Source organism: Macrotis lagotis, chromosome 5 (assembly GCF_037893015.1).
Source record: "Macrotis lagotis isolate mMagLag1 chromosome 5, bilby.v1.9.chrom.fasta, whole genome shotgun sequence".
Taxonomy (NCBI): Eukaryota; Metazoa; Chordata; class Mammalia; order Peramelemorphia; family Peramelidae; genus Macrotis; species Macrotis lagotis.
The window spans coordinates 112,311,053-112,329,138 of record NC_133662.1 but is presented as its reverse complement, the minus strand read 5'-3'; the positions used below and the strand labels follow the sequence as shown (position 1 = coordinate 112,329,138).

Below are 18,086 nucleotides of genomic sequence, written 5' to 3'. Positions count from 1 at the left end.
CCCTGAGCTCAGGAGGGGAGGAGGGGCTCAGTTCTAGAACATACCTGTGAGGCCCAGAGTGCATGAGGGGAGGGACTCAGTTCTAGTCTTTAGCTGCCCACACAAACTTGCAGTGTAATAGCAAGGGCAGGAATCCTCCAGAAGGGGAGTCAGCAGTTGGGCTAATTTTGCCAGAGTCCAGTAGCAGTCTATTGATGAACACATTTTCCTTGAGATCACAGACCTTTTGAACCACTAAAACTTTCTAGGCCCTTGATGGAGCTGTGAAGGACATAAAAAGAGAAATGCTCAGGATAGATATTTGCACATTCAGAGTTAAAACTCCCCCTTTCTTCTTCAGTGAGTTGAGTTGGTGGCTCTCCCTTTTCCCTCCCCTTTTCAGTTCCTGCCTTCATTCTGGAACACTTCCTCAAAAACACTAACCACTCAGATTCTCAACCTACACACCTTTCATGAGTTCCTCTTCCACACCTCATTCACACAAAAGATTCTCCTGATCTTCCATCACCTCCAAATGTACCAATTCCATGTTCAGGAATTCCCCTTTATTCATTCATAATCTTTGTCTATCCCATGGCCTCCAATCCCTTAACACTTCAGTTTTCGTGCTCGCTTCGGCAACACATAATACTAAAAATTAGAATGATACAGAGAAGATTAGCATGGCCCCTGTGCAAGGATGATATGCAAATTCATGAAGCCTTCCATATTTTTATCTATCCATGAGACTGCTATCTAAAGGGATGTAACTGGTTTTAACCCCACTTGGGAGAAAGACTCTAATAACTCTCAAGAATTTTAACTCTATTAGATAGAATATACTGAACTAGAAGTGACAGACACTCAGAATTTTATATGACTCAGAATGATCTAAAAAACACTACCTCCTTAAAAAGGGGGACAGGAAAGATATGGGAGGAGGGAGGGGATTGAATGGGGTAAATCTCATTATACTAAGAGGTACAAAAAACCTATGGTAAGAGAGGGGAAGAAGGGAGCAGATGAGAAACACCTGAATCTTCTTCTCATCAGACTTGGCTTAAAGTCAACCTACACATGCATACTCTGTTAACTTATAAAACATCTAACCTTTCAAGTATTAAAAGGGGAAAAGCAAAGGGGAGACAAAGAAAGGGAAGGGGAGTGGGGGAAAAAAGGGGAAATGACAAAAGGAAGGGAAGGGAAAAGGGGAAAGAAAGGGGAGGGTGTGATATAGGAGGGCAAACACACTGAAGGGGGTGGTTTTCAGAAACAAAAGGCTGGGGAATATGGATAAAAGGGGGGGAAAGGGGGAAAAATACAAACAGGGAAGATAGCACGGAGGGCAATAAAGAATTAGTAATCATAACTTTGAATGTGAATGGGAATGAACTCTCTCTTAAAACGTAAGGAAATAGCAGAGTGGATTAAAAACCAGAATCCTACAATATGCTGCTTACAAGAAACTTTTGAAGCAGAGAGATACATATAGAGTAAAGGTAAAAGGTTGGAGCAAAATATATTTTGCTTCAGCTGAAGTAAAAAAAAAAACAAGGGTAGCAGTCCTTATCTCAGACAAAGCAGCAACAAAAATATATAGCATTAAAAGAGATAAGGAAGGAAACTTTATCCTCCTAAAAGGTACCATAGACAATAAAGTTATTTCATTACTGAATATATATGCACCAGTGGGACAGCATCCAAATTCTTAGAGGAGAAACTGAAAGAACTATAGGAAGACATAGACAGCAAAACTCTACTAGTGGGAGACCTCAACCTCCCCCTCTCAGATCTAGATAAATCGAATCATAAAATAAACAAGAAAGAAGTTAAGGAGGTAAATAGATTGTAGAAAAATTAGATATGGAGGAAACTGAGCGGGGATAGAAAAGAATATACCTTTTTCTCTGCAGTACATGGAACTTATACAAAAATTGACCATGTACTAGGACATAAAAACCTAATGATCAACTGCAGAAAGGCAGAAATAGTGAATACATCTTTCTCAGATCACAATGCAATAAAAGTCATATGCAATATTGGGCCAAGGGATATAGACTCAGAACAAATTGGAAACTGAATAACCTCATTTTAAAAAAATGAGTGGACCAAAAAACAAATTATAGAAAGAATTAACCATTTCATCCTAGATAATGATAATAATGAAACAACATACCAAAACCTATGGTATTCATTCACAGCAACTCTTAGGGGATATTATAGCTTTAAATGCTTACATGAATAAATTGGAGAAAGAAGAAATCAATGAACTAAACATGCAACTAAAAAAATTAGAGAAAGAACAAATAAAAAATCCCCAATTAAGTACCAAATTAGAAATTCTAAAAATTAAAGGAGAAATGAATGAAATCAAAAGCAAAAAAACTATTGAATTAATAAAACCAAAAGTTGGTATTATGAAAAAACCAATAAAATTGATAAACCTCTGGTCAATTTGATTAAAAAAAAAGAAAGAAGAAAACCAAATTGTTAGTATCATAAATGAAAAAGGTGAACTCACAATCAATGAGGAGCAAATTAAAGTAATAATTTGAAATTATTTTGCCCAACTCTATGCCAATAAATTTGATAATCTAAGTGAAATGGATGAATATTTACAAAAATATAAGTTGACCAGGTTAAATGAAGAAGAGATTAAATACCTAAACAATCCTATTTCAGAAAAAGAAATTCAACAAGCCATCATTGAACTCCCTAAGGAAAAATCTCCAGGGCCTGATGGATTCACAAGAGAATTCTACCAAACATTTAAGGAGCAATTGGTTCCAATTCTATATAAACTCTTTGGAAAAATAGGGAAAGATGAAAGTCTGCCTAACTCTTTCTATGAAACCAATATGGTGCTGTTACCTAAACCAGGAAGAGTTAAAACAGAGAAAGAAAATTATAGACCTATTTCCCTGATGAATATAGATGCAAAAATCCTAAATAAAATCTTACAACAAATTATCACTAGGATAATACATTATGATCAAGTAGGATTTATTCCAGGAATGCAGGGTTGGTTCAATATTAGGAAAACTGTTAGTATACTCAATTATATCAACAACAAACCTATCAGAAATCAAATGATCATATCAATAGATGCTGAAAAAGCTTTTGACAAAATACAGCACCCATTCCTACTAAAAACACTAGAGAATTTAGGCATAAATGGACTGTTCCTTAAAATAATTAACAGTATCTATCTGAAACCATCAACAAGCATTATATTCAGTGGGGAGAGGCTAGAGGCATTCCCAATAAGATCAGGAGTGAAACAAGGGTGCCCATTATCACCATTACTATTCAATAGTGTATCAGAAATGTTAGCGTCAGCAATTAGAGAAGAAAAAGAAATTGAAGGAATTAGAATTGGGAAGGAAGAGACAAAACTCTCACTCTTTGCAGATGACATGATGGTCTACCTAGAGAATCCCAAGAAATCATCCAAAAAACCACTGGAAACAATTAGCAATTTTAGCAAAGCTGCAGGTTATAAAATAAACCCTCATAAATCCTCAACTTTTCTATATACGTCTAGCAAGATACAGCAGGAAGAGCTAAAAAGAGAAATCCCATTCAAAGTAACCTCAGACAATATAAAATACTTGGGAGTCTGTTTGCCAAGACAGACTCAGAATCTTTTTGAAAACAATTATAAAACACTTCTCACACCAATTAAATCAGATTTAAATAACTGGGCAAATATCAATTGCTCATGGATAGGTAGAGCTAATATAATAAAAATGACAATTCTACCAAAACTAAACTATCTGTTTAGTGCCCTACCAATCAAAATTCCAAAAAATTACTTTGAGTTAGAAAAAATTGTAAGTAAATTAATATGGAGAAATAAAAAGTCAAGAATTGCCAGGAGCTTAATGAAAAAAAATATAAAAGAAGGTGGCTTAGCCCTACCTCATCTAAAATTATAAAGCATCAGTCATCAAAACTGTTTGGTATTGGCTAAGAAATAAAGTGATGGACCAGTGGAATAGACTAGGTGTAAAAGCAGGAGATGATGATAGTAATCTGCTGTTCGATAAACCCAAAGAGTCCAGCCATTGGGATAAAAACTCCCTCTTTGATAAAAACTGCTGGGATAATTGGAAGTTAGTATGGAAGAAACTTAGATTAGACCAACACCTCACACCCTTTACCAAGATAAGATCCAAATGGTTACGAGACTTAGACATAAAAAACAATACTATAAGCAAATTAGAAGATCAAGGACTAGTTTACCTGTCAGATCTATGGAAAGGGGAGCAGTTTATGACTAAGGAAGAGTTGGAGAACATTACCAAAAACCAATTAGATGATTTCGATTACATTAAACTAAAAAGCTTTTGCACAGATAAAACCAATGTAACCAAGATCAAAAGAAATGTAGTAAATTGGGAAACAATCTTTACAACTAATGATTCTGACAAAGGACTCATTTCTAAAATATACAGAGATCCGAGTCATATTTTTCAAAAAAAGACATTCCCCAACTGACAAATGGTCAAAGGATATGCAAAGGTAATTTAAAGATGAGGAGATAAAAGCAATCCATAGCCATATGAAAAAATGCTCTAAATCATTAATTATTAGAGAAATGCAAATTAAAGCTTCTCTGAGGTACCACCTCACACCTCTCAGATTGGCCAGTATAACCAGGAAGGATAATGCTCATTCTTGGAAAGGGATGTGGGAAATCTGGGACACTATTACACTTTTGGTGGAGCTGTGAACTCATCCAACCTTTCTAGAGAGCTATTTGGAACTACGCCCAAAGGGCAACAAAAATGTGCATACCCTTTGACCCAGCAATACTACTACTGGGTCTATTTCCTGAAGAGATGATGAAAAAAAGGGTAAAAACATCATTTGTTCAAAAATTTTTATAGCAGCCCTGTTTGTGGTGGCAAAGAATTGGAAATCCAGTAAATGTCCTTCAACTGGGGAATGGCTTAGCAAACTGTGGTATATGTATGTCATGGAACACTATTGTTCTATTAGAAACCAGGAGGGATGGAATTTCAGGGAATTCTGGAGGGATTTGCATGAACTGATGCTGAGTGAGATGAGAAGCACCAGAAAAACACTGTATACCCTAACAGCAACATGAGCGCAATGATCAACCTTGGAGGACTAGCTCATTCCATTAGTGCAACAATCGGGAACAATTTTGGGCTGTCTGCAAAGGAGAGTGCCATCTATATCCAGATAAGGAGATGTGAAGTTTGAACAAAGTTCAAGGACTATTCCCTTTAGTTTAGAAAAAAACAGATAATCTTATTGTCTGATCTTGTTACCTCTTAGACTTCTTGTCTCTTCTTTAAGGATATGATTTCTCTCTTATCACACCCAATTTGGATCAAGGTACAACATGGAAACAGAGTAAAGACTGACAGAGTGCTTTGCATGGGGGGGTGGGGGGAGGGAAGTAAGATTGGGGGGAAAATTGTAAAACTCAATATCTTTAATAAAAATAAATAAAAAACACTACAGTTTTCTCCCAAACCATCTCCCCTGCACTAGCCATTCCATCAGTTCATCTTATCATGCCAACAATTGTGCCTAACCAACCGTTAGCCTTGGATCATTCCCACTATTTTGTGACCTTTGCTCCATGCCCCTGGACAAAAGTGAAGAAGATCACATAGACCTTTCCGACAAACCCACTAGAAATTCACATTACACGGCCTTAACTGGGCTCTCATTGCTGCTTGACAGTCCTACTGTATCTCCTTATCAACTTGCCTATCTCATTCTCCACATCAATGCTTCTAGAGCTTTTCATCCCTCCTTGGACCTCCTTTGGCTCCCCTTCCTCCAGCTCTTTTGATTGAGATTTTCACGGAAAAGACTAAGACCATTTGCCTCATATTCTCTCTTTCTCACCTAAAATTCCATGTTCTACAGATTTCTCCCCCCCCAAAAAAACTCTATTGGTTTTAGTGCTTTCCCTCTTTTAGCTAATTGCTTTTTATTCGATATCTACATTGTTTTGTATATGTTTGTTACAGTGGCTTCTGATTATCTCTAGGATACATATAGACAGAGGAGTGAGGAAGAGTGAAGAGTCAAGAAGGGCTGTAACTTTCTCAATTTCTAAACCTGAGTGACTGGGAGGAAGAAATGGGGATAGGGAGATGAGGGAGATTTTAGGAAGAAAGAGATCTATGAAATAACAGTTAGATATATCCCATGAACAATTGGTTGTATGGGGACTGAAGTTCAGAAGGGAGACCATGCTTAGATATGTATATTAAGGAGTACATAGAAAAATAGTTAAATGCACAAAAACTCATGAGATCACTGAGAGTATATAAAGAGAGTCCTGTCAGGGTTTATAATGTAGGTGCAGAGACAAAATATACAAGAAAAGCTATATGATTATACAACTTAAAAATTGTATGGATGTCATGAAAAAGTTTATAATTATATTAAGTAATTATGATTTATATAATATTTGCATATCAAGTGAAGTGCTTTCACACACACACACATATATAAAATCTCATTTCAACCTCAAACTTAAGATTTTTTCTTTTTATCATGTCTAATCTGCTTCCCTCCCCCCCACCCCCAACATCTACCCACTGCTTCAAATTTTGAACTAAGCAGACAAGTTTAATTCCTCTCACACAGGACATCCCTTCAGATATTTGAAGACAATTCTTACAGTTCCTTTAAGTTTTCTTTTGAATAAAGATGTCTAATTCTTCATTCAGTCTTCATATGCCAACATCTTTATCATTACCATCATCTTCATCACCAGCTCTGGCATTTATATAATATTAACTGTTGCAAAATGCTTTATGTAAGTTGTTTCATTTTATCTTCATGACAGCCTTGTATGAGATCGGTACTATTACATCCCATTTTGCGAAAGAAGAATGTGAGTGTGAGGTTAAGTAATAACACAGCCAGCACAAGTATGAGTCATAATTTGAACTCTGGTCTTACTGCCTTCAAGTGTAGCATTCTATCTAATGCACCATCTAGCTTTGCTGACCTGATCTTAAGACTTTCTCATCGGATTGCCTTGTTCTGAATGCTTTCTAACATATTGGTACTCTTCCTAAAATGGTTGCATCCAGACCCAAATATAGTATTCTAGTTGTCTTCTGACAACTGGAAAGAATTGTGAACCCTTAATTCCTGTGCCCTGCACACCATACTTCTATGAATTTGTCTAGTATTATATTACTTTTTTGGTAGCAATGTCACATTATTTATAGGGATGATGAGTGGAACCAAAAAAGACTGAATTGACATACCTTTTCCAATTGCAATAGCAAGTATTATTCGGATTATGGGTCCAGAAATAGAGGGAAAGAATCTGATATTTAGAAGGAACATGCAAGGTATCTGTCAAGGGAGTGACTTATGCTAGGCCAAGTCCAACTGGGTGAATCATTCACCAGTAAAGTTGGTGGGGGGCAAGAACCGAAAGAATAAAGACTCCTAGGACATGTTCTTCAATCCTGGTGGAAAGATGGATGTAGCAAGAATTTGACTAGAGAGTGAAAGACCACTAAACTCACTGGGTCTTTTTCCACTTAAACTTCTGTCTAGTTATTTTTTCCCCATCTTATTCTTGTATGATTGATTCAGAGGGCTTTGTATTTTCCTTATTCAGTCTCCTTCAAAATAACAACATTTGGCATTCATGTAATGCTTTAAAAATCTCAAAATACTTTAAAAATATCATCTCGGGGCAGCTAGGTTGTCCAGTGGATAGAGTACTGACTCTGGAGTCAGGAGGACCTGAATTCAAATCCAGCCTCAGACACTTAATAATTGCCTAGCTCTGTGACCTTGGGCAAGTCACTTAACCCCATTACCTTACCAAAAAAATCATCACATTTGATTCTTACAACAGTATTGGGAGATAGATATTTTACTGACCTCATTTTACAGATGAGGAGACTGAGACTGGGAGGGGTTAGATAATTTGCCAGAGGTTAGGAAGCTAGGAAGTGACCAAGGCAGAATTTGAACTTGAGTATTATTCACTCTTAAATCTAGCATTCTATCCACTTTCTATTATACTGTTTTTCTTAATGGTAGTCATTCAAAGTTTTGCATAATTCACATATGTGATAACCATGCCATCTGTCTTCATTCCATTGTGCTAAAATGATACAATTGTCTTCCTTAGAGGTATAACGTGGTTGATAAAATTCTAGATTTGAATTCAGGAAGACAGGGTCTTTTCTAATATTTAAGGGTTTTGCTCATGGTCATCATAGCTTTCTGCCTAATTTTCCTAAAAAATAGCAATAGTAATACTATTAATACCTCTAGAATCTTTCTCACAGATTGTTATGAGACTTACTTGAGAATATATATAAAATGTTTTATAGACCTTTAAGAGTTGCATAAACACTGATAATGTTAATTGAGGTTCACAAATGAAGTGAATGACATTTATAAGCAGATTTATATGTAAATGAAATTTATAAGCAGATTTATAAAAATTTAGGGCCTATGCATTTATGTAATTGTGTATACAATGTATTTCAATTCTACTTGAGAGAAAAGAAGGCAAAATGTGACCTGTGGCTAGCTAGCTATCAGTGAGTTAGGGAGTATGTAAAGACTTACTAGAGTGGATGGGTGATTGAGAACATTTTGATCCAATGACTGTAAAGATGGCTGAAGTAGGCACTTTGAAACTTTTAGAACTTGGTCACATTGTCACTGGGCCATAACCAATTGTCCTGATTTTTGACTTGCTACTGAACTTTGATGTCTCTGGAAGAGAGAGTAAGACTGATTTTGTGCAACTCCAACTCTGCCTCACTTAAATCCAATTCACATACAAGACAAGATTTCATTCATGATGTCACTATATCTCTTTGAAAATAAAGGATAAATATTACCAACAATTTTTTCCCTGCCATAATGCCTTACATACCTGTTTAAGATATAGAGTGGTTATAATTAATGGAAGTGGCTTTTGTGCTGATGCAATAATGGATACTTAACATATTGAATGAAATAAATTGTATTCCACTCTAGGTTTATGACAGAGAAGAAAAGATGACATAATTTTTTTCTTGAATACATCATCTGAGCATCTGTTAAAGAAAATTAGGGAAACTGCCTTCAGGGAAAAGCTTTTTAAATTCTGACCACAGTCAAACAGACTATGTACTCTTATTCATTATGGGAAAAGCTACAGATTCCACTAATGTTTCTTTTTGGTATCATATATTAGTGGTTGTAGCTTCTTGAGTTCTTTTTGTAAAATCTTTAGAAACTTTGTCTTTTATCATCTCACATATTTCCTCTCTTGTAATATTAGATGACCTCTTTAATGGAGAACTTTGTTCTTAAAAGCCTAACTTTGTGGAAAATTTAACTAGCATGTTAACTAGACAGTTCTTGGACCTAGAGTCAGGAATTGTGCAGGAGAGAAAGTGAAAAAAAGGAGAGGGAAATGTAGAAGAGATGGGAAGAGAGCATACAGATATTTTGGAATAAAGCTGATCGAAGAACATTTATACCTTTTAATAAGCTAAAATAATTTTTATGAATTCAAGTATAGAATGACTAGCTGACTCAGCATGAAATAGATTACTTTTTTTCCTAGCTGCTAGTTTGTCATTAAATATAAATTGTAAGAAATTATTCTTTCCCCTTGGTAAATAGATGTCGTTACCTATTTCCACTTTCTTTTCAGCTTTTACGGGAATTGAAGCACCCTAATGTGATTGCATTACAAAAGGTGTTCCTTTCTCACAGTGATAGAAAAGTTTGGCTGCTATTTGATTATGCAGAACATGATTTATGGGTAAGTTCAAACTTATTGATCATATTTAGGCTTTTTTCCCCCAGTAGGATTATTTTATTTGTGTATATGGTAGAAGTAGACTAATATATAGAATTAGAAATCCAGTTTACTTGTCTGTTGTTGATGAGTTGCATTGAAATTTTATGCATATACCTTATATATACACATACACACATATATAAGTATGTATGCATATATATAAGTATAATATTGATTATAATTTAATAAGAATTGGATATTATTTTGTTTATATAATACTGTGTCTATGCAATAGAGTTAACTTTTTTATATTTGATAGCTAATAAGCCTACTGATAAAAAAAACTGAAATTAATGTTTACTTTGTGGTACATATCATGACACTAAATCTGCATTTGATTTTGAGCAAATTTTTTAATCTCTTAGTTGTTCCTAGGCAACTATCTGAAGAATAAAAGTTGCTGAGAATGTGCTCGCCTACTTTAGTGGAGAAAATTTTCTCATCTGGAATTTCCCCATAATGATCACAGAGCCAGTCCCTATCCATTATCATATATATATAGAGCAAATATTGCATCTTGGCATTTTTTATATACAAGTTTCTTTCTCCTTATAAAAATTTCTCTATTATGAATTGATATTTGAATTTAATATGTTATGGCAGTGTACAGAAGAAGTCAAAAGTTCTACTACTTGTCCAAAAGGATATCTTAATTTTTAAAAATTACTCTAGAATATTGGATGTTAAAAAAAGTGACAGATGGAGATACTGAATTTGGAAATACTGACTTTGTCAGGTAGCATCTATTAATTTCCTGTCATGTGTCAGGCCCTGTGCTGTGCACTTGGGATCTAAAGAAACACAAAAATAGTTCCAGTACTTAAGTTCCAGTCTTAATTAACTCTGTTGACAAATATGAATTATTATAATGAAATAGTGTGATGTAAGTTTTTGTTATCCATGTTTTATAAATTTATACTCCATTTTATAGTTTTAAGAATTTACTTTCTTTTGTATCACATTTCATTTGAAAATAAACTCATCTAGCCAAGTTTCTCAGACTTGCAAATTTCACATTACTTGTGTTAGGTATTTGTGTGTGGTGTTGTCTAGGTCTTTAGAATAAACTAAAATGAATAATAATTAAATGAATGTTTTTTACTTTTATAATAAGACTCTAGAGCTTTCTATAGGGAATGTATTATATATCTTGTTATTTTCTCACATAATTTGTGGATTTTATTATAGATTACTCTTATCTCCATACCATAAGTGCTCCTTAAACAGCTTTTGACCTTATACATTTTTTCTTTTCTACTTTGGTACATATTTAAGAAAGATAACTTATGGGCAGAAAAATTGAATCTTAAGACTTTTAACTCAATGAATATAATGGTCCAATATTATATTATGTGAAATAAGATGATAGGTGTTTTTTGGTTTGTTTCATCAAATTTATCTAAAATCCAGTGTTTATATGTGAAAAGATGATATTTGAATAGAAGTGGCCCATTAGAAAGTAACATTGTCAGCTATGAGAATTAAAAATGAGATAAAAAGAAAACAATAACAAAACAGCTAACATGAGTTCATTACTTTTGAGGTTTACAAAACATTTTGCATCCTTTATTTCATTTATCCCTCACAAGCCTTTGAAGTAGATATTTCATGTATTAGCATATAGAATTTAAGATTATTACATGTGGCCACATTGTTGGTAAATATCAGAAATGGGATTCAAACCAAGGTCCTTTTTACTCTCAAGTCCTTACTGGCCATGGTCAATATATAACCTGCCTCCAGAAATGCTACCATCTTTCTTTTATTTGTTGCAAAGACTTGCTAAGAGGAAGAGGAACTACTAACATTGAATCCAGTATCTTAGAACTCTAGTTCTTTATGTGTACATCTCAGTTTAATTGACTTTCATAACTGTTTGATTTTCAGTAACTGTCTATATATAATACTAACCCCAGGGAATGAGTAATTAATTATTTGGCAAAAGAATATAAATTATGAAATGCTAAAGGCTACCAGCTCTGCAATATATATTTTAATGTAAGTCATATTTTTTGCCTATCATTGTTAATTGACTCTGTAAAAACAGAATCTTTTTTTGTTATCTGGGAGATTTTATTTCCATAGTAACAGAGTAGAGAGAAGATAGATTTTTTCTTTGTCAGGGAAAAATTAACCAAACTTATCACATTTTAAGGTTATCGACTATGAATATAAACAAGTAGCCTATATTTGGACAATTATTATACGTCTTGTCTCATAGTTGAAAATGGTTGATTGGCCTTTTTTTAAATAAAATATAAAATGCATCAAAAAAACCCCCCCAAAATATAAAATGCTCTTGGTTGATTGGGTTTTTTGATATCCCTTTTAGTTTAGATTCTTTTCTTAATATTCACAGGAAAATTTACCAGCTTTTGTTCCTGTTTTAAAAGAAATCCGCAATACCTTATATTTAATTATAATACACATTGAATTGTAATTTGTCTTAATAATTGAATTTCTTTTCATTATTTATTGGTCTTGAATGATCAAGAATTTAGAAACTGAGAAATTAGATCCTTGCTCTTAAAAATGTGGGCAGAGGTATATGGAAATTTTTGTTTGCCAAGTTTGTACATAAATAAAGCAACTTTTACAAAATTTCTAGCACATTATTAAGTTTCACCGGGCCTCAAAAGCAAACAAAAAACCGATGCAGTTGCCAAGATCGATGGTGAAATCACTGCTTTACCAGATTCTTGATGGAATCCATTACCTCCATGCAAATTGGGTGCTTCACAGAGACTTGGTAAGTACTGTTCATTTTATGAAATTAGTATCATATTAAATGATTTAGTTACATATTTTTAAAAGTACATATTGATCGCTGCTGTTCTTCCTGTTATTGTTGTTCATTATTAGTAAAAACTTTTAAAAAGGAAAACAAAGTTGAGTTCTCATTGTTCCTGTCCTCCAGATCTGAACTGAAACAATTACACTATATCCGGTAAAAGGAATTCAGATAGCATTATCAACAAACAATGATTTACCTCATGGTGTATTTACTTTTGTTAGGAAAAAAGAATTTAAATATATACCTTTATGCGAAAAAGCTTTTGTTCATTGGGAAATAGAGTTGGGAAGTCCTATATCAAGTGAAATAGCATATGTGTGTGTGTGTGTGTATATATATATATATATATATATATATATATATATATATATATCTATATAATAGTTTGCAATTTTAGAAGATCTTTGTATATACTAGCTTTTAATATTACTACCATTATTGCTGCTGCTACATTTGGCTTGTGGAAATTCTGTAATGTAATAATAATTCATTTTTCATCTGGGGTTTTCTGCTCATTCTCCCTCTCTGACAAACAACCTACCCTTTGCTGTTGGATTTCTTATATTTTACTCAATTATGTTAAATTAGAAGGCTTCTTTATAGGCTATATGCTTATAGCTATAATTTATATGATTTTATTTTATAGTTGGTGCTTGTTTCTGCTTTTGCCAAGAATGTTGAAGATAGCCTTTTCATGAATCATTCTTTTAGCTTTTGTAGGGAACTGTGGGTATGATTTTCCTGTTTGTAATTTATGTATGCCAGTGTAAGCTATCCAGATGCATTCTGACTCTTTCAATTGATAAGTAGATATTTATTATCAAAAGTAATGAATGAGTTAGCATTAACATGGTACCATTTGGAATAGAAAGATCTTTGTTAATCAGTTCTTGCTTTTCTTATGGACTTTCTCTTTTTTCAAGAATCCTATACCTAACCTTCCTTCTGTTCTCTAGCAGAGGCTTTTTCTTCATATTATAATAAGAAAATAGAGACTATTAACTGTGAGTTCACTGTCCTCCCCTTCACTTTCTCTTAGAACTACTTGACATTATCTACATATTCTTGCTCTTGTCTTTGAGAAGGCCATTTCTGATAGATGAGCTCCTTTTCTTTGTCAAGGCCAGTTTCTTTACATTCACCTTTGGACCCATCCCCTCCCACCTTCTTCAGCATATTGACCCCCATAATCATCTCTTCTTAATCTTTAATCTTCATCTCTTATTTTCTTCCTGATAAATATACCTAGGTCTCTCCATCTTTAAACCTCCACTAGACCCTACCAGTACTTATGTGTCCTCACAACATATTCCTAAACAAAAAGCTTTCTTTACTTGTTGCTTGCCTGCCCTACTTTTCCTTTCATTTTTAAATTCTGAAATCTGGCTTCTAATTTAATCACTGGTCCGTCCTTCTAAACTACAGTGATCCTTTGAATTGCCAAATGCTCTGTCTTTTTTTCAGTTTATATTCTCCTTGAGTTTTTAAAGCATTTTATGCATAGTTGACCTCTTTCTCTTTCTGGGTACTCTTCTCTAGGTTTTCCTGACATTCCTTTCTCTCTTTTCCCACTGTACTTCTCAGTCTCTTTTGCTTGTTCATTATCCATCTCACAACTTCTTACTGCCTATTAATTAACCCTGTCCTCAGTCCTTTTCTTTTCATCAGTTCTCATGGATTTAATTTTCATCCATATGCAAATGATTCATGAGGCTTTGGGTCCAGATCTCATCTCTCTTCCTGAGCTCTACTCATACACTGCTACATTTCTGTTGGACATTTAAAACTGTTTTATTTTGCATCTTATACTCAACATGTTGAAAACATAATTCATCTTTCCCCAAACCCAACTTCCTTGGAATTTCTTTATTTCTCCCTACAGCACTACTATTTTTCAAATCAACTAGGTTTGTAATCCTAGTTTTATACTGGTATTAAACTGAACTCTTCAGTCATCATCTCTTAACATATTCAGGTGCTTCTCAAATAATTTTTCCTTATAAATTTCTCCTTATATAACATTTCTTATATCACTTCCCCCTTCTCTCTAACACCATCCTGATTTTTTTCCCCCTAAAGCCCAGGGCTGACCATGTCATTCCTCCCTGATTCACTACTGTCTAGATATACTTTGCTCTGGTTCAGCTCTTCTGTCCCCAAGCTATCTGTTAGTCTGTTCATATCTTCCCATACATACTCTGGAGTTCAGCCACACTGACTGTCTTACTCTTCTTGCCCCGCTGTCTCCCTGGCTCTTGTCCCCATGCCTTTATGCTGACTCCCTCTGCATAGAACATAGTGTGTGGATAGTAATAATGGGAATAAAGGTCTTTGTTCATGTGTTCTAGGCAGTCAGGGTTAAATGACTTATTCAAGGTCACACAATTAGGATGTTTCTGAGGTCAGATTCAAACTCCTGTCCTCCTGACTCCAAGGCCAGTGCTGTATCCCCTATTGCCCTTTAGCTATATCTTGATATCTCAGTATCCTTATCTGTAAAGTGGAGGAAATCTTACTTCTTAGTACTTAACTTAGAAAGTTACCATGAAGCTTGAGTGATATAATCTATATAAAGTATTTTAGAAAAATTAAGGTGCTGTGTGTCAGTGATTTTTTTTTAAGGAACTTAATAAATGTTTGCCGAATTGAGTCTTTGAAGGCTTTGAAGCCAGTATATGTGTTTGCTTTTATCACAACATTATCTTTTAGAAGACCTTTGACTTTATTTACTTTTCCTTCTTTCTCATATTGCTTTCTATAGTAATAAGACAGAACTTTGATGGCAAGAAGATTTCTCATGCTCTTAGGCATATGTTTCATTAGCTTACTTCTTATTATTAATGATCTCTCTCTCTCTCTCTCTCTCTATATATATATATATATATATATTAAAATTAGAAATGTCTAAAAAGAAGCTAGAGGAAAATTTTGATTAGAAATTGAAATGCTATTACATTAGCAAAATTGATGAATTTGGGAAAATAAAGGGAAGTTCTTGACTGAAAATGATCTTTGCATTGTATATGGTAGCAAAGAACTGGAAACAAAATAGATGTCCATCCTTTGGAGAATGACTAAATAAATATGGTACATGAATGTTATGGGTTGAAATGACAAATATCAAGCATACAAAAGAAACATGGAAAGTCTTACAGGAACTTTTGCAAAATGAACTAATGAACTAAGTAGCCAAGAAAACAGTATACATAATGACAACCATGATGAAAATGGAAAAACATATATACATACAATTGAAAACTAATGTTACAACTACCAAATTAGAAATTCTGAAAATCAAAGGAGTGATTATTAAAATTGATAGAAAACTATTGGGTTGATAAATAAAACTGAGTTGGTTTTATGAAAAAAAATCAATAAAATAGATAAGCCATTGGTTAATCTGATTAAAAAAAGAAATCCAAATTACCAGCATCAAAAATGGAAAGGGTCAATTTACCACCATTGAAAAGGAAATCAAAGTAGTAATTCAGAACTGTTTTGCCCATCAGCATACCAACAAATGTGATATTTTAAGTGAAATTAATGAATATTTACAAAAATATAAACTTCCCAGATTAACAGAAGAGAAAATAAAAATACTTAGCTTTATTTTAGGAAAAAGAAATTGAACAAGCCATCAATGAAGTCCCTAAGAAAAGATCTCCAGCACTGGATGGATTTACAAGTGAATTCTACCAAACATTTAAATAATAATTAAATACAATTCTATAAATTAATTGAAAAAAACTAGGTGAAAAAGGAGTTCTGCCAAATTCCTTTCATGACACTCATATGTTGCTGATAACTAAATCAGGAAGAACTAAAACAGGCAAAATTAGAGAAAAATCTCCCTAATTGATATTGATATAAAAATTTTAAATACAATTTTAGCAGAGATTATGGCAAGATATCACTAGGTTTTTTATGAGGTATATACAGGAATTTTTCAATATAAGAAAAACAATTAGTATAATTGACCATATACTTAGTAATAAAATTGATAGAAATCATGATTATTTCAACAGATGCTGAAAAAGCCTTTGACAAAATATAGCACCCATTCCTAGTTTTAAAACACTGGAGAGTTTTCCTTAAAATGGTAAGTAGCATCTCTCAAAAACCATCAGCAAGTATTAAATGTAATATGAATAAACTAGAAGCATTCCTAAGTTCAGGGTGAAACAAGTACAGCCATTATCACTACTGTTATTTAAAATTATATTAGAAATGTTAGTTTTAGCAATAAAAGAAGAAAAGAAAATTGATTTAATTAGAATAGGCATTGAGGAAACAAAACATTCTCTCTTTGCAGATGATATGATGGCATACTTAGAGAAGGCTAGAAAATGAACTAAAATACTACTTGAAACAATTAGCAACTTTAGCAAAGCTGCAGGATATAGAATAAACCCACATAAATCATCAGTATTTCTATATTTACCAAAAAACTCCAACAGCAAGAGAAAGAGAAATTCCATTTTAAGTAACTGCAGACAACATAAAATATTTGGGAATCTTACCCCCAAGACCAACCCAGAAACTATTTGAACACAATTACAAAGCACTTTTCATACAAATAAAGTCCCATCTATACAATTGGAAAAAATGTCAATTGCTCTTGGTTGAGCTAATACAATAAAAATGACAATTCTACCTAAATTAAATTATTTATTAAATACCATACTAATGAAACTATCAAAGAATTACTCTAAGAGCTAGAAAAAATAGTAACAAAATTCATTTGGAACAACAGAAGGTCATGAATATCAAGGAAATGATTGAAAAAAATGCAAAGGAAGATAACTAGTTTTACTTGATCCAAAAGTATGTTATGAAGTGTCAGTCATCAATACTATCTGGTACTGGCTAAGAAATAGAGAAGTGGATCAGTGAATAAATTAGGTACAAAAGAAATAGTAGTATATTATTTTAGTAATCCACTGTTTGATAAACTCAAAGATTCCAGCTTCTGGGATAAAACTCACTATTTGAAAAAACTGTAGACAAAGTAAAAACTAGGCATAGTTTCTTACACCTTATTCCAATATAAGTTCAAATTTGGTACAGGATTTAGACATAAAGGGTGATACATAAACCATTTAGGAGAACAAGGAATAGTCTATCTGTCATATCTGTAGAGAGAGAAAAAGTTTATGACCAAAAAATACTTAGACTTCATTTAATTAAAAAGTTTTTGCATAAATAAAACCAATGTAACCATGATTAGAAGGAATTCAGAAAGTTGAAAAACAGTTTCACAGCTAGTGTTTCTGATAGAGGATTTCATTTCTAAAATACATAAGAACTGAGTTGAATGTATAAGAATGTAAGTCATTCTTCAAATGATAAATAGTCAAAGGATATGAACAGGAAGTTTTCAGATGAAGAGATTAAAACTATAGTCATACAAAAGTGCTCCAAATAATAATTGATTAGAGAAATGCAAATTAAAACAATCCTAAGATAGTACCACACACAGAT

General features: G+C 33.4%; 1 protein-coding gene, 1 long non-coding RNA gene and 1 other non-coding gene across 19 annotated transcripts in view; 2 read left to right on the top strand and 1 right to left on the bottom strand.

Annotated features, from left to right (window-relative positions):
* LOC141487809 (uncharacterized) overlaps window positions 1–14,891 on the bottom strand; it is a 210,948-nt gene extending 196,057 nt beyond the window's left edge. For 3 of the 4 annotated variants that reach the window (XR_012468518.1, XR_012468517.1, XR_012468519.1), the window contains exons 1-2: window positions 14,803–14,891; window positions 45–261 (exon numbers count right to left, since the gene is read on the bottom strand). This is a non-coding gene — a long non-coding RNA (uncharacterized LOC141487809). Of the gene's footprint in view, window positions 1–44; window positions 262–8,580; window positions 8,731–14,802 lie in introns of all 4 variants that reach the window. The other variant, XR_012468520.1, reaches the window with a different exon arrangement.
* The window catches only part of CDK19 (cyclin dependent kinase 19), a 192,409-nt gene that overhangs the window by 115,959 nt on the left and 58,364 nt on the right, over window positions 1–18,086 (top strand). For all 14 annotated transcript variants that reach the window (XM_074187354.1, XM_074187364.1, XM_074187352.1 and 11 more), the window contains 2 exons: window positions 9,662–9,772; window positions 12,420–12,560. In XM_074187354.1, coding sequence (XP_074043455.1) covers window positions 9,662–9,772; window positions 12,420–12,560 — 252 coding nt within the window. The remainder of the gene's footprint in view (window positions 1–9,661; window positions 9,773–12,419; window positions 12,561–18,086) is intronic.
* Window positions 606–714, top strand: LOC141490393 (U6 spliceosomal RNA). Its single transcript, XR_012469219.1, has one exon. It is a non-coding gene; the product is annotated as a U6 spliceosomal RNA (small nuclear RNA).